The sequence below is a fragment of the Syngnathus leptorhynchus genome, chromosome 7 (genome assembly GCF_054491065.1).
Source record: "Syngnathus leptorhynchus isolate UIUO chromosome 7, UIUO_Slep, whole genome shotgun sequence".
In the NCBI taxonomy this organism is placed as follows: domain Eukaryota; kingdom Metazoa; phylum Chordata; class Actinopteri; order Syngnathiformes; family Syngnathidae; genus Syngnathus; species Syngnathus leptorhynchus.
In genome coordinates this window covers 15,389,630-15,410,857 of record NC_141201.1, presented here as the reverse complement: position 1 = coordinate 15,410,857, position 21,228 = coordinate 15,389,630, and the positions used below count along the sequence as shown (strand labels likewise).

Below are 21,228 nucleotides of genomic sequence, written 5' to 3'. Positions count from 1 at the left end.
CATCCACCGTCCGCTAATGATGCCGGTAGTACGTGGGGCCCTTTGTCATCTTCGTCATCCCGTGATCGAATCCTTTGGCCTCTATGTATACAACTGCCGCGCGGCACGGGTGACGTCACTTGCAGTTCAAATGACAGTAATCCCTTGCTACATTGCGGTTCGTTTTTTGCGGTTTCACTACATCGCGGATTTTTGAATTTTGAAAATTTGTGAAAAAAATTACATATAAGTCGCCCCCCCCTCCACCCAAACTGTGACAAAAACCGCGATTTATAGTCCGAAAATTACGGTATATATTTATTTCTAAGTCTACCATCTGATATTAATCAAGTTAAAATTGTTTTATGGGCTTGCCCGACTGTAACAGTTGTGGCCTACGCATTCATAAACAGACAGGGAAATTTCGGTAATTAATTTATAAACAGACGGAAGATATCCAAGGATTATCCTGGGAGTGGTACTCTTTGCCTTCATCTAGGAATGTATAATTAAAGTAAATAGAGCTTCTCTAAACAACGGAAGGCTTTCATTACTGGATCAGGAAGTCCACACCAAGCAGTCTGCATGTACAGCCACTGTCAAATGAGGGGAAATAACAAGACACCAACACAAGGCCCTGATAGCTCTCTCTCTCTCTTTCGTGTAACATCAGAGCTCCAATTTAGTGTCGTGGAGCCACGCCAGCATCTCTTGTCCCAAGTCAAAGAGGCCGGCCTCCGAGGGTGGTCTATATAGGGGGCAGGTGTTGATGATGTGATCGGCCGTCTGCTCGGGGTCTCCGCACTTGCAAGCCGCACTATCCGCCAGTCCCCACTGTCGCATGGATGTGTTGAAGCGCCCAACACCAGTTCTTAAACGGTTCAGTGTGGTCCACTGCTGGCGAGGTAGTTCGTCTCCTCCTATGGCGCCGTCTCCTGGATCCCAGATGTAACGGTGCATGAGGGAAGGACCAGCTGCCTCCCACTCCTGCTTCCAAGCTGCTGCCAGCCAAGCATCTCTGGAGATGTCCTCGGGGATGGAATTGAGCATCTCTTGTGCTACAATGTTGTAGGCGTGGCGCCTCTTGAGTCTGCTTGGTGGAGCTGGAGTTGTTGTGGTGCTATGCAGGGTGTGCCAGTTGTTATTTTTTGCCTTCCTGGCGAGAACGAGGGTGGCAGCCTCACGGCGAAGGTTTGCTGGCGCTATTCCCGCAAGGACAGGCAAGAGGGACACGGGGGTGGGCTTCAGGCATCCTGTTATAATTCAGAGGGCGTTGTTGATTGCCACATCCACCTTTTTGGCATGGGGGCTTCTGTTCCAAACTGGGGCACAGTACTCGGCTGCAGAGAAGACCAGCGCTTGAGTAGAAATCCGCAAGGTCTTAGCAGAGGCTCCCCACGTTGTTCCAGCAAGGCGGCGGATCAGACAAACAAACGCAGAGCACGCCCTGATAGCTGAGATAGCTAAGAAAAGCTCTGCTTCAAGTGACGTGGTTTCCAGCTGGAGCACTTTGAATGCAAACACACAAGTAGCTGAAAGTTTGCCTGGAGACGCAGAGGAATGGGACACACATAAAACTGCCAAGGTGTATGGCGCAGCCGAGCACTTTTCTAGCGTCATTTTGGCGGTTACTGAATTGTAAAGGACAACTTTAACAAGCTGTAACAAAACTATAGACTGCCACTGTTGAAAACATTTTCACATTTTGCCACAACAATGAAAAAGAACTGTGTTTAAATTTTACAGGCGCTCGCCGCAGACACTCTTCAAGTGCAGTTACAAAGATTCAATATAAAAACGGAACCCTCAAATGAGAAAAAAAATAGTTGTTAGCTTGAGCAGCAGATCTCCTTGTTCTTCTGTGTAACCAACAACCACGTTTCCCATTCAAAAGGAAACAGGCTGGAAGTTTACTGGTAGACAAACAGCCACCTGTAAACTTTAACAACCAGCCGACTCCACTAGCCTCTTCAAGAAAAGGCCATTCATTTTACTTGCGTGCAAATACAGTATTCATCAATAAAAACCAACGCTAACTTGAGCGAACCTTCAGTTGTGAAAGACTCTTTGAGCTTTTATTATAATTAATAATGGAACAAATGTGTGTTTCTAATCGTAAACAGTCCCATGCAAGTGGAAGGAAGACATGGGTTTAAGTTTTCGCCATACAATGTGCAAACCGGTTGGAAAGGTCTCTTGGGATAGTGCACACCTCCACCAAGGCCACATTATAATGTCAGATAGTCAATATTGTCCATTCATCCGATTTCTATACTTCTTGTCACCCTTCTACAAACCTTGACAGGCTACATAATGACACCACAGCAAGGCCTGAACTGAGATACGTATGCAAAACCTCTGTAAGCAGATTTGCTAATCATTTTTTTGTTCTGTCATGTAATATCATGTAGGAACACTGCCAATATCTTTAGCAAAGTATAATGATTTCTTCCTTGGTCAATGGTACTGTATACCCCAACATATAATGCCATTTAATTATCAAAAATGTCAATTCTGTCATGGTCATAGGAAGCACTTTGTGAGTGGCATATCATACCTGCACATCGTCTGTAGTCCGCTGTGGAGACGGTGCCTCCCGGGGGCATTATGCTCTTCATCCTCAAGGCTTCTTCAGGGTGGTTGAAACGAAAAAACGCTGACTGGCCAAAACACAGCATACAGCCTGTAAAAGAGCACATATGTCGTTAGACTTGATTTCATGAAATGATTAGGGACTTTAATAAACCAAAGAAGCATTCAGTATATGGTACACATCTATATTATACAGATAGAACATATATAAAGACATAAGCAGAGCTTCACATAGGACTCTAAAAAAGTAAGGACTAAAGACACTTGGATTTGATTTGTGAATAGTTATAATCTAAATTAAGTACAGGAGGCATGGAACGCCACACTGTACCATATCTGAAAAAAGCTGGAACTGCATAAAGTGTATTCATACATTTTTTAAAATATTGAAAAAACAGAAAAATCCTCTGGCTACTCCCTTGAAAAATCCCACTGGTTTGCAAAGCCGGGTTATCTGATGGCCCTCACCACAACAAACATCTCCTACAGTAGTTACACCCAATTAAAAAGATAAGATGCCATTTCAGAAGTACTTTTGCAGTAAAGTTAGTTAAATTGGGGTTAGGAGGTAATGACAATCTCTATAACTGCCCTAGTATCACCATTATGACTGTCAGTTGCATTTTGGTTTTTCTGTATTTGTGTTTTTCCACAAAATACAAGTACATTGTGGGACTAGGGTTTGCCTTGTGGATATTTTTTTTTAGATTTAACATTTTAATCTATTGGTCTCATAAAAGATAACCATTTTTCAACTTGGCTCAGATGGCAGAGTGGTTATCCTTGCAGTGGACGGTCGCAGGTTAAATTCCCAGATGACTGTGGAGAAAGGAAGTTAACTTTTTTACCTCAGCAATGTCATTTTATCAACATACATCATCATGTTTGTATGTCAATTTAGTGCTAAAGTGGAAGTGTACAATACAAATGAAGGAAAGAAAATTGTTTCATTATTGTGCTTCTGTGCCCTGCTACTGCCAGTTCAGGGTGTAGACTGCCTTTCACCAGATGTCAGCTGGGATAGGTTCTAAGTTGCATTTCTAATTATTCCACAGACCCATATAACGATATAGAAAGTATATTTCAAACAACAACCATATAACAATATTATCAAACCATCTGTGTCACTCCAAATCATTAAATCCATCGATCAAATTCCTCGTTCTTTATGTCAACGAGCCAACAACTACTGAACTGTAACGATAAAAACATATACAAGTTGCTACACGAAATAAAATATATCAAATAACTATAACATAAATAAGTTTTTCAAACCTTGTGTCACTCCAAATCATTAAATCCTTCAAACGTGGGGCCCTTCGTCATCCCGTGATCGAATCCTTTGTCCTTTATGTAAACAAATGACAGTAATCCCTTGCTACATCGCGGTTTGTTTATCGCGGTTTCACTACATCGCGGATTTTCGAATTTTGAAAATTCGTGAAAAAAATCACATATAAGTCGCTCCTGAGTATAAATTGCCTCCCACACCCCCACACCCAAACTCTGAAGAAAAAAAAAACGCAATTTATAGTCCGAAATTTACGGTACTCCTCAAACTGAGTGACATCTGGAAGAAAACTTCAAATTTTGGCAATATAAACAAAACAATTTGGTAGTTAGATAATTTTAGATATTTCTTCTGGAAAGAAAGTAAGAAGCTTCACATTTACTCTTCTTTAACTTGTCCAAATCATTGCACACATGCATGCCATGTCCTCTGTATACTCACTCATATCATGATCAAAAGCAAGTATTTTTACAGTACAGTAGTGCTGATAACAGTGTTTATGTGTCAACCTTATCGGGTCTGCCTAAAACTATATCAGCCAACTCATGCCCATTCATCTCCATGGCTACACAATCTATGTCCAAACACATGACGCACATGACTAATTCAGTCCAATCCCAATCCACAATCTCCACGAGACATAACCATGGTTATTGCTTTCTCAATATGACCCGGTAAAGATTATGAGGTGATAGGACTTCCTGTTGGAGCAGAGGTGGGGTCCATGCAAGCAGATGGGGGAGTACTGCATCGTGCCTCATATTACATATACACCACTGCTCACTGTTTTTAAAATAAAATTCCTATTTTTTCAATGACGATAACATTGAACTAATCTGGAATACACTCTACATTGTTAATGTTAATGTTGTAAACCCTTGTGCAATTATGTTAGGTTTCATGGAATACACTAAATTGACCCCAAACTTTTGAACAGTAGTGTACACAATATATTGATGGATAACTATTTTTGAAGTCAGAAGACAGCAATGTGTTTATTAAATAGTTTTTCAGTTTATTTTAAAGAGGGTGGTAACAAAACACTCTTGCAATATCTACCGTGGGTCGCGTTTTTTTTCTTAATTTGGGTGGGGGGGGGGCGACTTATACTGAGGAGCGACTCATATGTGAATTTTTTTCACAAATTTTCAAAATTTAAAAAAAAAAAGGGAACCCGTGAGAAACGAACCACGATGTAGCAAGGAATTGCTGTAATTTGGATTTGGTCGGTGGTGCGGCAGTTGTTTGTAAGTGACACGGAGGACGAAGAGTTTGAAGGATTTAATGATTTGGAGCAACACAGAAAGGTTTGAAAAACTATTATGGCTTTAACGCACGCCCGGTACTTCTCGACGGGAGCTCTCTTTCACCTTCGTGGATGGATGTCGGGGGCCGGCGCCCGGCCGGGTGGCTATCCGGGGACGGTGGATGGGGCTCGGACATGGCTTTTACGCACGCCCGGCCATACTCTCTTTGTTAAATAACGAGCCGTTTACCAAACCCACGTCTTTGCTTGTACTTTGTTAACGCTACAATATAGTTATATACTAGATCTGTGGAATAAAGACGAGGCTGACGTCAGGGCGCACGCGCGGCTTTGTTGACAAAGGACGAGGAATTTGATCGATGGATTTAATGATTTGGAGTCACAGATGGTTTGATAATATTGTTGTAATATGATAGTTATTTGAAATATACTTTATATATCGTTATATGGGTCTGTGGAATAATTAGAAATGCAAATCACGACGAGTCCGACGGCGCGCGTACGCGGCATTGTTTACATAAAGCAAGATCGATTGATTTAATGAATTGGAGTGACACAGATGATTTTATAAACGTGTTATTTATGTAATAGTTATTAGAATAACTCTGAATGTTACGTCAGGCCCGTTCTCAGCTCTTCGTTTGTGTTTATGTCACGTTAGCATACCTATCGTTTAGCCTGTTGTTGCTCGTTCATGTCTGTTCTTGGTGTTGGATTTTGACAAATAAATATGCCCCAAAAATGCGATTTATACTCCGGTGTGACTTATATATGTTTTTTTTTCACTTTATTGTGCATTTTATGGCTTGTGCGACTTATACTCCGGAGCGATTTATAGTCCGAAAATTACAGGAGTATCTTTGTGTTGTCAAATGTGAGGACAATTTGCAAAAACATTTAAGTCGACATGGCGCAGGCCCGGTCTGGCCCCCTGGTGTTGAGTTTGACACCTGTGTCATTATTTTGAGTGGAAAAATCTCAGCCACAACTTTCAGTATGCCACCGTGCAATTCCTCAGTACAATTCCAATATTAAACTGATACATTTGTGTTTTTCATAGACTTCTACACACCACACACTTGACTGGACTCAGTTTATAAAAAGCAAGTGTTCAACAGAATCCCCCCCAAGAACGGATTGACTAAAGCAACGAACAAGAAGCTCAATTATGCAGTCTCTGTGTAGCAGTTAACACTCACACATAGGAAGCAGACAAAGGTCCGTCAACTTATTGTGATGGATTCTCCCTAAGTGATGGGGGCATCACATAACTGATCTGACAATAATTCGTTGATTTACAGTCTAGTGAGTTGCAAGCCATGTAGTACACTCAAGAGGGACATAAATCACAAAGCGTTATTCATTATCGAGCACTCAAACAAATGTTGACCATGAAACTGCGGTGGTTCATTTTGAGGATACTGATCATTTAATGGCGCTGCTCCATGCAAATGTGAACAGGAAATAGAAGTTTAATGAATTAAACAGTCTTTTCACAATTGCAACGTAATCATTTGGAAGCATAACATTACTGTATTTTCCGGACTATAAGTTGCACCAGCCATAAAATCAATAATAAAGAAGAAAGAAACATGTATGTCGCACTGGACTAAAGGTTGCATTTTTGGGGGAACTTTTTTTGACAAAATACAACACCAAGAACAGACATGGATAGGCAACAACAGGCTAAATGATACAGTATGCTAACGTTACATGAACACAAACCAGGAAATGAGAATGTGGCTGACGTAACATATTGTTCATATTGTTATTCAAATACGGTCAAACCTCAATTTTCGAACGTCCCAATTCTCGAACAAATCGGAGTTAGAACGAAAAATTCGAGATTTTTTGCTTCCGATGTCGAACAAAAATTCAGAGGTCGAATCTCGCGAGATGAGCCGAGAGGACCCGAGAAAACCTGACCGCGCGGCCCGGATGCCGACTGACACAGTAAGTTGTTATTGTATTTTTGTTACTTTGAGGATTGTATTAACCCCTAATCATGCCTCCAAAGAAAGCAAGTGGGAGCAGCAAAGCCATTCTAAAACACAATGTCCATTGAGGTCCACTTAAATTTTGAAAGTACATCAGGACTTTAAAATATTTTCTAAATTTCGGGGACGGCTCTGTCACAATAATGCGACCAGCGCGGTGCAGTTGCGCGATCGGCGGCGCGCTACGGTTGCGCGTTCAGCGGTGCGCTACGGTTGCGCGTTTGGCGGTGCGCTGAAGTTGCGCGATCGGACAAAAATGCGCAAATGAAAAAATGCTTAAAAAAATGCTTTTTTTTGTCTTGGAACGGATTACATTTTTTTACTTCCGCCTTCTGGAACATAGTGTGGTCAAAAACCGAGGTTTGACTGTAACTATAAAATAAATAACAAGTTATCAAACCATCCGTGTCACTCCAAATCATTTAATCTCTTAAAATTTCATCCTCTGTGTAAACAACGCCCCTCTGACTCCAGAAGTACATGCGGCGCTGATGTTAGACTCAACGTCAGTTGCGGTTCCATTTATTCCACAGGCCTATATAACTATATATAAATGATATATCAAATAACTATAACATGAATAACAAGTTTATCGAACCGGGTCACTCCAAATGATTAAATCCATCGAAATCTTCGCCCTCTGTGTCACTTATAAACAACTCTAGTGACTCCGGAAGTCAGTGGATGCGTCGCTGATAGACTCATTGTCAGTTGCGGTTTCAATTATTCCACAGGTCTAGTTAACTATATATAAATTATATATCAAATAACTATAACATAAATACGTTTTTCGAACCATCCGTGTCACTCCAAATGATTAAATCCATCGAAATCTTTGTCCTCTGTGTCACTTATAAACAAATCTAATGACTCCGGAAGTCAGTGGATGGGGCGCTAATAATTTCACATATAAGTCGCTCCTGAGTACAAGGCCAAACTATGAAAAAAAACTGCGACTTATAGTCTGGAAAATACGGTACTCCTAAAAGGAGGATATGAGCCAGGAATTTGTCTCAAAGTCATCGCTGCTATTATGATAATGAAAACAGTGTCTGTTGAGCTGTTTGGTGCCATAATCCGCACAAAAGGTGGGTGGTTCACTGACTTAGTATCTCTGGTTCACCCCTTATCTCCAGCACAGACAAAAGTCAGACATGTCGTTGCCACACCAAACAGACAGAGGCAGAGCAGTTCATGAACCCTAACCCTCACCTCACCTTAAAATACACACCAACAATTTATTTTATGACGGAAAGGAATTTATGTAAAGGATGCAAGGGGACCAAACCTTACCACCCAGAGACAAAACATTCTTGCAAAATATTTCTTAAGATCTGAAAATAAATTCAAGGCAGGTCAAACAGAATCTGGTCTGAGATGCTGGATGGGCTTGAATTTATTTCACTCTAAAGCAATTTTTCCATTTGAAGTAAAAAAACTGAAGTATCCATCAAAGGGCTGGCATTTCAAAGGCTATTTTGAGTTTTTATGATTTGTATTTCTATTTTTTTTCATTTTTTCAAGATTACAGAGAAAATAGAGTTTGTATCAGTATATGGTGGTGTTCCAAATAATAATAAATAACCATTGATTCTTCGTTGCTGTCTTTTGACAATTTTCAAGTTAAAATACTGGGATGTATGGTCATTCAGCCAACACTGAACTAAATATGACATCTGGGCCATATTACCCAGGACTATTAAAAGGTCTATTAAAAGGTAGAGACACCTATGGGCAATTTGGAGTGGGATGTGGTAGGAGACTAGGCACCAAAAGGAAACCTACACAGACACAGGGAAGAACATTAAAGTCCACACATTAAAGTCCACACAGGAAGGCCCCATTTTAACAACAAATGTCACACAAGTATAAAAATGAGGGGTTAATCTCTATTATTATAAGACAAACACAAGAGGCACAGTATATTTTTCTAGAATGTTTTCTCAACACTAGGGAGGCAGGGAAGATTAGAAGACTCAATCTTTAATCTTTTCAAATATTTTCTAAAAACGCTGAATAGAGATCAATTTATAAATATGTATAAAATGTTTATTTGCATTTAACTTTTTAGGAGACACGGATGAAAAAGGTGACTGTGATGTTTGTTTTGGGATGAAATGTTTAAGATTAATTTTGGAAAACTTTATTTAGGATAGAAAAATACCAGGAGCCGTTTACTAGTACACATTAAAACATGCTGAGGACACAGATCCCTGAACTATTTTATTGAATTGAAGAACAAAGATGTCTAATATTTCGGAAAAAAAGAAAAAAAGTTAAACATTTTGCAAATTCAAAACCTTGTCCAATAAACATATTTAAAGACGATTCAAGAAAGTTAAGAGTTGGAGTTAGTATTTTTTGTTCTAATTTTACATCAATATTTTTCCTTATTGAAAATGAATCATGGCTTCAACTATTGGTTATTGGCATCCCTGACTACTAATAATTAGTATTGTATTGGATCTGAAAAAAACATACCGAATCTCAATTTAACACACATTGCCGAGGCTGTCGTTTGGAATTATTGTGGCAAAAAAACATTCAGGCTTTAAGAGCAGGGTGTCAAGTTCCTTCCAAAAAGCAGTTTGTAAATGTCTTATTAGCTCCCTGAAAAGCTGAGCTCAGCAAAACGAGCTGATGTAGAAAATGAAATCTGTTTAATCAACGAATTCTTTCCGACAGGAAAATCAGACCGTTGTCATTCTAATAATTACACTGCACTAAGTAATATCACATAGGACTTTCACTGTTGGGATTGGCATCACAGAGTGGAGGATGAGTGGAGATGTGTGTATATGTAACAAGATCCTACCCAGTAATTAAATGGATTGCCTGACTAGTGTGGTGGAGAGCAATGTCTTCCTCAGGATTCCAGAAATGATTTATCTAAAATCCCCTGCCTTCATTGCTGAGTGGCTACCGAGAAGTCGCATCATTCAGCACCACAATGTTTCCACAGACTGACTGTTTAAACCATCCAAAGTCAATTGCTTTCCATAAAGTGCTTGCCATCGGAATAAGTTGTAGAGTTTTCCACTTGAGTGATCTCCAGGTCTAAGGATACAAAGAGAATAAAATTGTTGCCATGAGATTCAATCCTCCCACAAGGACATGGCAACCCCACTAACTGCAGGACCATCTAAGTGTATTACAAAACACATAAGGGCTGATTGAGTCAAGGTGAATACCCATAACCCATATATAGAACACACCAGTCAGCAAATTAAGTCTGCTCATTTTGCCTTTGACAAGGACGCTGTCATATATGACTCATTTCAGATGAGAATTTAAGAGGATTTTTGTCAATTTGTAATAAAATACAACTTTAAAGTCTGTTTCTGTATGATTCATTTTCTGTATGTCTAGTGTTTCACTAGTCTAATCTTTTTTTTAATGATCCAGCAGTACTTAAACAAGGAAGTACTTTTAGATAGCGCATGCTATTATGTTTCACTTCTATATTGAATGTCCTTCAGTAGTGATTGAAAGAAATAATACCATTGTGTTTGAATTATTAAGAAAAATGTATCAATTACATAATAGAATGGATTAAACACTGCCACTTAAAAACTAGCCATTTAATATTTTCCAAATTATTTACATAACGTCAAAGCTGACGAGACAAATCAGAGTAAGTATTCCTTTGGGGCCACAAAGGCATATGAGTTGTTGGGCCACTTTATGCCAAGCGCTCTATGTGGCATTAAAAGAAGCAGCTGGACCAATTTGAAATATGTCTGTGGACCAAAGTTTCCATCTTTTCTCTAATAACATCTCTGTGTTCCAACCACTGGACTAATCTTTCCAGCATGTCAGTTTAGGCTCTGGGATATTTGCTTAAAAGATTAGATGTGAGGAAACAAAAGTGGTTAGGAATGGGAGAGCTTCACATTCTAGTAGAGTGAGCTCACAACAAGTCAGGAGATTCATCACAGTATTTTACATATGCAACATTACGTAAGGATGCTCCTGTATTAAGTCATGTAAGTCATTGCAGACTGTACGGCTTTGTAAGATGTCTCTGTGCCTGGACTGTTGTCACAAGTTATTCCCTCTGCACCATGCTGTCTGTCACATGCTACAAAAATATGTCAGCCCTGGCCAGCACACTCTCTTTCTGTAAGCAATCCTTTTGTAAGCTGCTTCTAGCGGTCACCTCATGTGGATTGTCCAAGTCTTCCTCAAGCTAAACTTGCCACAGTCATGTACATTATGCATCAGTATTTCAGTTCACTTTAGTTAAGGGGGGCCTAAACAGAAGTGAGAGCTAACTGGAATCAGAGCAGCATCTGCAGTGGTCTATCATAAGGACTCACTATTTATCGGTCCGGGCATCATCAATGGTCACAAGTTGTAGATTGCGACCAAAAAAAAAAAAAAAACCCAAGATGACAGACATACCATGCTAATAGTTAAAATGGCTTTCCTCTTGCAGGGTGGCAGGGTATAAACCGCCCATGTGGCATTTTCCGAGCTTTCATCTGTTGTTCTAACCTGTTCTGGAGACTTTACAATCAAATATCTACTTTGTCTTTTTATAAAAATAACTCACGTTGTGCTTGGCAACTCTCTTTTGTCACTCTGCCATTGCTTTCCCAAACGAGCTGTGGCAAGTACGGAGCTTCTCTCCCCTGTCACAATTACGAGTAGAATTTACTTTAAATACATGAAAACATTTGTGATGTAGCCTGAAGAAGAATGAGCTTCCCCGACTTGATTGACCAGCAACCGCCATTAGTATGAGCCTTATTTTTGAGACATTGCTATGTAAAAGAGGACGATGCATAATCGCAGCCATCCATGAACGAGTGAAGCATTGCCAATACTCTAGTGTTGGTGTGGCAACAGGCAATGTAAGGGGCTATACAGAATGAGCTGGTGATAACCGATAGCGATTTAAATATATCCACTGAGCTTAGTATTTGTCTGCCTTTGCCCTAAACAAAATCACTAGAATCACATTAGACCAGTGGTTTATTCTGCAGCAGTATTTAGACATGGTCTGAGCAGGTGTAAATTTAGATTGACTTTTTGGCATCAAATTGTCACTCTGCCAAGCAAATCTCTACAGACACTCTGTTGCTGCATCAAGAATACTCAACTTGGCGCAGAACCATCTGCCTTGTTGGCAAATACACTCAGCAAGCCTTTTGCCTACATGATAATCAAGTTCTCCTCTCATTTGTGCCTTCAACAGATGCGCTTCTAATGACAATAAAGAAATATGTCTCTCCGCTGGGAGTGCCTTGGAGTCTCTTTGGAAAAGCTGGAAAGTTGGGAGTCTGGGCTTTCCTGCTTAGGCTACCGCCCCTGTGACACAACTATAAGTGGAAGAAGATAAACAGATGGTTGAAATATTGACCCAACATATTCAAAATGATTGCAGTATATAGTGGGTGAGTTTAAAATGTACCATTGTGGTTAAGACTATGATTATTGAATGACTATTCATTACTAGTCAACCAGAATGAAGTCTTTAAATCACCAGCATGTGATGTCACTCAAGCAGCAGAGAAGTTGCACAATAGGGTGGCCATAACTATGGTTGACAGTTGCTATGGAACACTTAAGTTATGGGGCCTAGCCAAAGGTCAAAAAGTCACCCGCCCCCCAGTTAATCAATGGGTGTTTTTCAACAAGTCAGGGGTCATCAAACACAGGGGCCACTCAAATGCCAGAGGATTACTTTGACGGCAGTCAATATTCCATTGGGAGGTGAGGAATAAAAAAGACTTTATAACAAAGTTCTTGTCAATGGTTACATGTTTGAATTATATTTCCAAAGTCCAGAGTAGAACCAGAACACCTTACCATTCTGTAAAACTAGTTCATATACCAACAATAAGGTATCTTTGGTAATCCAAAATTGGGTATCCATACCACTTGGTGGCATTTGTACATGACAAGAGGACTGACCCAATTGCATTTTGCTAATGACAGCACCTTGTGAACAACACTCACAGTGACCAGATGTAGAATTGTCTAGTTGACACTTCACAATCACTGGAAGTGTCAGTGGTAGGTTACCTATTGTCTGAACAGATGTTCCCTGACCACAACCACCAAGGCCCCTTCTTCCTTTTGTCACAACGAAAGCCAATCCCCCGGTGGTAAACACGCACCTGAAGGAAAATGGATGCAGCCCAATCATGTCAGACAGGCCTGTTTTAGTTCTCCAGGTGGGCTGGCTTCACTTAACAGCGCAGACTACCTTGATGTGCTTCTCTCATGTGGATCGCAACATACGTATTGTCAAAACATGTGCACAAAAAAGAGCACTTCCAGAGGTCAAAATCTGTTGCTGAGTCAGTTCTTTTTATAAAATTATCCTATTAGACAATTCAACAAATACTGTAGTTATGATTTTCAATAATCATGTTCAAGTTTCCACCACTTGGCGGAAATGTATAGGTCTCCCAGAGCTGTTATTTTGTTTTTGTTTCTTTCTGATACTGAAGACATGCCACAAAGGTTTCCATAAAGTATGAAGCTCAAAAAAGGCTTTTAGAAGCCACAATCAGTGAAGCTTGTTTCTACTTCTGTCACAAGGCCTGGTTGGGTCACAGTAGCAACCAGGAATAGCAATGTAACAGTAGCCACAGACAGTGAGATCTGCTTATGTCAGAGGGTGGTAGTGGGGAGGCATCTGCAAAACTGGACCTGTGCGTCCTGACTGTCTATAAACAGAACTCACATATATGTGGGGGAAATGTTTGAGCCGGTTGGTGTATATGTTGCATTTATACAGACCAAATCTTATTCAAACTTATTTTGAACTTGGGACTGATTAATTGGGACCGATTGGTGACATGTGAACCCTGAACAGGATTAAGCGGTATTTAAAAAAAAAAAAAAAAAAGGATGTACATGGACAATGCTACAGTCTTTATCACTTTGTTTCATACAAAATCACAGTGGATTTGAAACACTAAATAAATAAATAAATACATACATAAATAAATAAATTGCTGCCGTGTCAATTGAAAGACATTTGCACCAAACTCAACTTTGATAAAAACTTGTTGTACTACGTTCATTTTGTCTTCGCCTATAGATTATTTTACTGGTTCTTTTGTCACAGACAAATTATTTAGGTTGATTTACCTGACATGTTTCTTTGTTGAAGGCGGAAGTACACGCTGAAACATACGGAAGAGGATTAGGGCCAGTGAAGAAAAAAAAAAAACGAGGGGTGACAGGATTCTGACTTTAAAGTCAGAATTCTGAGTTTAAACTCAGAAATTGGGAATTCTGACTTTAAAGTCAGAATTCTGACTTTATTCTCAGAATTCTGACTTCAAAATCGGAATTCTGACTTTAAACTCAGAATTCTGACTTTAAAGTCAGAATTCCCAATTTCCCGACTTTAAACTCAGAATTCTGACTTTATTCTTAGAATTCTAACTTTAAAGTCGGAATTCTGACTTTATTCTCAGAATTCTGACTTTAAAGTCGGAATTCTGACTTTAAACTCAGAATTCTGACTTTAAAGTCAGAATTCCCAATTTTTTACTTTAAACTCAGAATTCTGACTTCATTCTCAGAATTCTGACTTTAAAGTCGGAATTCTGACTATTTTCTCAGAATTCTGACTTTAAAGTCGGAATTCTGACTTTAAAGTCAGAATTCTGAGAATAAAAGTCAGAATCCTGTCACCCCTCGTTTTTTTTTTCATCACTGGCCCTAATCCTCTTCCGTAGGAAACATGTCAGGTAAATCAACCTAAATAATTTTTCTGCGATAAAAGTTTAGTACCTTCAGAAAAAATGAAACTGATGCTAACTTTCATACATGTCAGGGAGGTATTAAAAATGGGATTTGAAATAAAATAGTTTCAATATCAAAAGTGTAGTATTGTAACTATATCAGCGACAATTTGGTGTCAGCATTTTACACATTCATTCATTCATTCATTCATTTTCTGAACCGCTTAGTCTCCACGGGGGTCGCGGGCGTGCTGGAGCCTATCCCAGCCGTCATCGGGCAGTAGGCGGGGGACACGCTGAACTGGTTGCCAACCAATCGCAGGGCACACAGAGACGAACAACCATTCGCACTCGCACTCACACCTAGGGACAATTTGGAGTGCTCAATCGGCCTATCAAGCATGTTTTTGGGATGTGGGAGGAAACCGGAGTGCCCGGAGAAAACCCACGCGGACATGGGGAGAACATGCAAACTCCACACAGGGAGGGCCGGAGGTGGAATCGAATCCGCACCCTCCTAACTGTGAGGCGGACGTGCTACCCACTGCTCCACCGAGCCGCCCCATTTTACACATCAGCAACATAAAAATTCAGAAAATTAAAGACTACAGCAGAGAAAACCCCACTTACTTTATGTCCAATGAAAGAAAGCGTTCTCCTGCTCCGCAGTGCTCATCGCCTCTGCAGATTTACAATAAATAAATAAAAAAACTCTGTGTCTTCGGATTATTTTGAATAATTCTGGCAGAAACTGCTGTGTATATGGTCTTTGTCCTTGCGTTCTTTTGTTATGATAATCCCTCTAAAAATCGAATGTATGTTGCCGTTTTCGGAGCGATCTCAACAGCAGCTGTCTATTTCACTTGTTACGCGCCGAGTTTACCCACTGGTGCGTGCGTGGATACATCACACTACAAAACTTGATACGCTATAAAATCCTTAGCTTCCTTTAGTCCAACGGGCAGTATATACCTCTATACACGTTCTCATCCAAGAAGAGCTCCTATGACTAAGTGACTGCGGTCTTGCCGCACTGCCCGAGCCCGCACAGAGACGATCCGAAAGAGAGTCCAGGTTGTCAGGGGTGGTGCACGGGGAGGAGCAAGAGGGAGAAACCAGTGGGAGAGGTGGGGGCACCATCAGACCCCACAATAGGATACTGTTCCATGGAGCCCTACACATTAAAAAGTTGCTGTATGCAATATGTAACCCATTCATAGTATAGACTATTCACTTTGGCTGTTTTTTTAAAGCAAATTCTAGGGTCAGTCCAATTTTCAACCCAGCAGGTTTAAGTGAGTAAGACGCTATGACAGTGTAAAATGAGAGCGTGTAATAATTCTCCAATGGGAAATTCTTAGTAAACTATCAGCCAACATTGAAGAAGATGAAGAAGAATTACGTACTAAATTTAGGCTGTCACGCTGGTTGGTAGATATCATGAAAGTAAATTTGTGCTGGTGACAGTCAGCCAGTGCACGTTGATATTATTAAAACTATTTTTTTTCAGACTGTTATTCCTGTCATACCATGAATAGTTCATCTACTGTAAACCTGCATTCTGAGTATTGCATCCAGTTCAAGTGCATTGGAAGCATGTTACAGATACCCGAGACAGATCTGATGTCTCTATACCAGCGGTCACCAACCCGGTGCCCGCGGGCACCAGGTCGCCCGTGAGGACCGCATGAGTCGCCCGCAGGACTGTTCAAAAATTAGCTCAAATAGCGGCACTTGTCAGTGAGCTGCATCTATTTATTTTACAGTCAAACCTCGGTTTCCGAACGTCCCGGTTCTCGAACAAATCGGAATTTGAACAAAAAATTCGAGATTTTTTTCTTTCAGTTGTTGAACAAAATTCGGAGGTCGAACCTTGCGAGATGAGCCGGGAGGACCTGAGAAAACCTGACCGCGCGGCAAGGATGCCGACTGACTCCGTAGTTATTGTATTTTCGTTACTTTGAGGATTGTATTAACCCCTAATCATGCCTCCAAAGAAGGCAAGTGGGAGCAGTAAAGCCATCCTAAAACACAAAGACGCTCTTAAAGCAATACGACATTGAGCGCACGGCGCGCTGCGGTTGCGCGATCGGACCAAATTAAGCTCCCTGCGCACTGAGGTCCACTTACATTTTGAAAAGTACATCAGGACTTTTAATTTTTTTTCTAAATTTCAGCGACGGCTCTGTCACAATAATGCAACCAGCGCGGTGCAGTTGCGCGGTGGCGACGCGTTACGGTTGCGCGTTCGGCGGTGCGCTGCAGTTGCGTAATCGGCCAAAAATGCGCAAATGAAAAAATGCTTTTAAAAAAAAGGTGTTTTTTTTACTCTTGGAACGGACTAAAAAAAATGTTCTATTATTTGTAATGGGAAAAATAGACTGGAATTCAACCGATTCGCTTCTCGAACGGATTGTGGTCGAAAACCGAGGTTTGACTGTATTTTTGCTATTCTTGTTAAAATCACACTTACATGTGAACCGGAAATGACAATAATAACACATAGTGAAAGCTAAATTGAGCAAATTGGCTATTTCAGAAGTGTGTGTCAAACTGGTAGCCCTTTGCCTTAATCAGTACCCAGGAAGTAGCTCTCGGTTTAGGAAAGGTTGGTGACCCCTCCTCTATACTATTAGCAATGTTTTGAGCATGTAATATTTTTTTTTTTACAGTGTTGATGTGCCAAGAAAAGGGAACAGATGAAACCTTCCATTAGTGTGAGAGTTGGCCTACTGAGAATTGCTGTTTATTCCCTCACGAGAGACAAATGCCAGAAATGCTATTAGTGAGGGTTTTACAGTAAGAAAATAGTCATCAAAATATTAGGTAATCAATAAACATCAATGTCTGATTTAGATCCCGTGCTACAGGTCATGACACCACTATGTCAGCAATTTATAATACCTCCTCAATGACATTTCTTATCTGTTCCCACACAGCATAAAGTTTGATTCTGATAGTGACTGTGAGCCTATAAACACTTTTGTAGAATCAGTTAGTAGGATTATTTCACATGTCACATATCACGTTATGATTATTATTATCAGTTGATATTGGGCACTACAATATTGGGCACTACAATATTGACAATACATTTTTTGGGAGGGAGAATACGGTACCACAGGGGAAAATCCACACCCTGCACGCAGTGACTAATGATGAGCATTCCGACTTGCGTTGCGCTCTGATGTCAATGTCTAAGAATGTTACATGACTAAGATGAAACTATTGTAACTGTTTTACTTTTACTATGACTCATTTAAACATTAGAATGCTGACAAAAACGACAAAGGCCGTCACCGATGTTGCTCGATCGGCAGTTATTCCTGGTTTTGCTTTAAAAAAATTCTGCCTCTATTAGCTGCACTTTGAACCAGTGTCAGGTTACAACTGTGAGGGGTTAACGTGCAACTGTTGGGGGGTTCTATCTATCTATCTATCTATCTATCTATCTATCTATCTATCTATCTATCTATCTATCTATCTATCTATCTAGGACTTGTAGTATTGTAACTATATATACCAGGAAACATGCAAATAACATCTTTACAGACCCTTCTCACCCAGGTTGCAGTCTGTTCAAACTATTCCCCTCCGGACGGCGTGACAGAACACTGTACGCCAAAACCAGCAGACACAGAGACAGATTCTTCCCTCAGGCCGTCGCTCTGATGAACTCACACCACTCTTAGAGTCTCAGAAACATTGCTGTGCAATAACATCCTGCTCTGGACGCTTTATCTTTGAATTGTCTATATTATGTGTACTATGTGCCCACTCTACATCCATTGCAGCCTGGTCATCCTGGAAGAGGGATCCTCCCATCTGTGGTCTCTTCTCAAGGTTTCGCATTTCCCCCTAGTAGGAGTTTTGAGTTTTTCCTTGCCCTCCTGGGAGTTTAAGATCAGAGGATGTTTGAGAATATTTGTCAATTTCCGCACGTCCTGAGTGTTGTTAGTCACCTAACAACGTTGGGTGTTCAACGTATGTTGAACAGAGGCTGAGATATACCGAAGTACAATTCCTTGTTTGGCATGCTCAAACATGGCCAATAATTCTTGAATCTTGAATCTATATGAATCAATTTAGACTGGTGAAAGTAATTTGAAAACCAATACATTGCCACTCTCAAACTCAACTCATGTTTGAGATGTATTGCAAAACAACTTCTGTTTTGTCATTCCCCGGAAGCTGTGTCGTAATTGTCACCTCTATTTAAAGTCTGGATGTATTTTTGACAATAATGTGTGAAAATAGTAAGGTTAGCAGTTAGCTACATTAAGTGGGCAAAATGATATACAGTTGAGACTGTTAATGCTTCAATAAATAAGGATCCTTGTGAGTCACAGAAATTTTGAATTGAGTCTCAGGTATAAGGAAATGGTCAAAACCGAACCTCTAAGGCACAAATGGGCAACTTAAATCTCTCTATCTGTCTATCTATCTGTCTATCTATCTATCTGTCTATCTGTCTGTCTCCCTGCCTGCCTGCCTGCCTGCCTGCCTGCCTGCCTGCCTGCCTGCCTGCCTGCCTGCCTGCCTGCCTGCCTGCCTGCCTGCCTGCCTGCCTGCCTGCCTGCCTGCCTGCCTGCCTGCCTGCCTGCCTGCCTGTCTGTCTGTCTGTCTGTCTGTCTGTCTATCTATCTATCTATCGATCAATCGATACAGGGCAGTGATCCGGGAAAAAGTAATAAAAACCTAACTTGATAGCCAGCGTGAAAGCGGCTTATGTATTACCTTGAGACAAGCGGATCGGTTGTGTCACTTGGAGTCCATCAACAGCACACAGATTCCCGCAGGGGTGTAACATGATGACGCCTGACCTATTTTCTATGTAGCAATGTTGAACTTCCACCCCAGGGCCTTGGATGTTGATGTCCATGGGACCATGACCTATAGTTGTGCGGCCTGTGGAGAAGAAGGAAGCATGCACTGCTGGTTCACGTGGGGAAAACATTCAGGTAACCTATATCTGGTGAATCCTAATTTGACAAAGCATGTAACTCAACAACCAAACTACATTGTAAAATACTGACTTATAGTAGTATCAGTAACAGATACATTGATGTAATATGCACTGACATGTTTAACAAGGAAGCACTATTATAATCTTGACAGTTTTGCTAACCCTACCGGTACGGCTTCACACCCTCCCACAGTCAATACGAATTTTAACGTGAAAAAACGTTCAACCTGTTGCTGAATTTTTATTTCATAAATATTACTGAACATATTCCAATGTTACATACACCATATCGTCATTATCCGGCAGAAACCTTGTCAGACCAAATATGGTCAAAATCATATTTTTCCCATAAATGGAAACTCAAGGCCACTCTACACACGTTTTATGCTCCCTGGAGCTGTGTGAGGTGCCCTCGTGCTTCAAGAGCTCCACCATCGTTCCAGTAGCCAAGAAGCCCGCCATCACAGGTTTGAATGACTATAGACCTGTCGCCATGACATCTGTGGTCATGAAATCCTTCGAGAGGTTAGTGTTGAACCACCTGAATGACATCACAGGCCCCCTGCTAGACCCCCTGCAGTTTGCCTACGGGGCAAACAGGTTGGTGGACGATGCGGTTAACATGGGACTGCACTACATCCTGCACCACCTGGACACCCCAGGAATGTACGCCAGGATCCTGTTTGTGGACTTTAGCTCGGCGTTCAACACCATCGCTCCTGACATCCTCCACCAGAAGCTCGTCCAGCTCGCGGTGCCTGCCTCCACCTGTCAGTGGATCACCAGCTTCCTGACCAACAGGAGACAGAGTGTGAGGCTAGGGACCATCACATTCGACACTCGGACCACCAATACTGGCGCCCCCCAGGGGTGTGTCCTCTCCCCACTGCTCTCTCTCTACACTAACAATTGCTCCTCAGGCGACTCTTCTGTGAAGCTCCTGAAGTATGTGGACGACACCACACTCATCGGACTGATCCGGGACGGTGACGAGACTGTGAACAGACAGGAGGTGGAGTGGCTGGTCCACTGGTACAGCCAAAACCACCTGGAGCTGAACCCACTCAAGATCGTGGAGATGACAGTGGACTTCAGGCGAGACTCTTCACCACTTTCACCCCTCACTATCCACAGTAATACTATTCTCTCCACGGACACTTCAAGTTCCTGGGATCCACAATCTCTCAGTAGGAGTTTTGAGTTTTTCCTTGCCCTCCTGGGAGTTTAAGATCAGGGGATGTTTGAGAATATTTGTCAATTTCCGCACGTCCTGAGTGTTGTTAGTCACCTAACAACGTTGGGTGTTCAACGTATGTTGAACAGAGGCTGAGATATACCGAAGTACAATTCCTTGTTTGGCATGCTCAAACATGGCCAATAAAAATTCTTGAATCTTGAATCTACATGAATCAATTTAGACTGGTGAA

General features: G+C 41.1%; 1 protein-coding gene across 5 annotated transcripts in view; it reads right to left on the bottom strand.

Annotated features, from left to right (window-relative positions):
• phldb1b (pleckstrin homology-like domain, family B, member 1b) overlaps positions 1-21,228 on the bottom strand; it is a 114,643-nt gene that overhangs the window by 63,043 nt on the left and 30,372 nt on the right. For 3 of the 5 annotated variants that reach the window (XM_085916993.1, XM_085916992.1, XM_085916995.1), the window contains 2 exons: positions 19,573-19,743; positions 2,537-2,662 (listed from right to left, as the gene is read on the bottom strand). In XM_085916993.1, coding sequence (XP_085773119.1) covers positions 2,537-2,662; positions 19,573-19,743 — 297 coding nt within the window. Of the gene's footprint in view, positions 1-2,536; positions 2,663-15,465; positions 15,888-19,572; positions 19,744-21,228 lie in introns of those variants that run through there. The other 2 variants (XM_085916996.1, XM_085916994.1) reach the window with 2 other exon arrangements.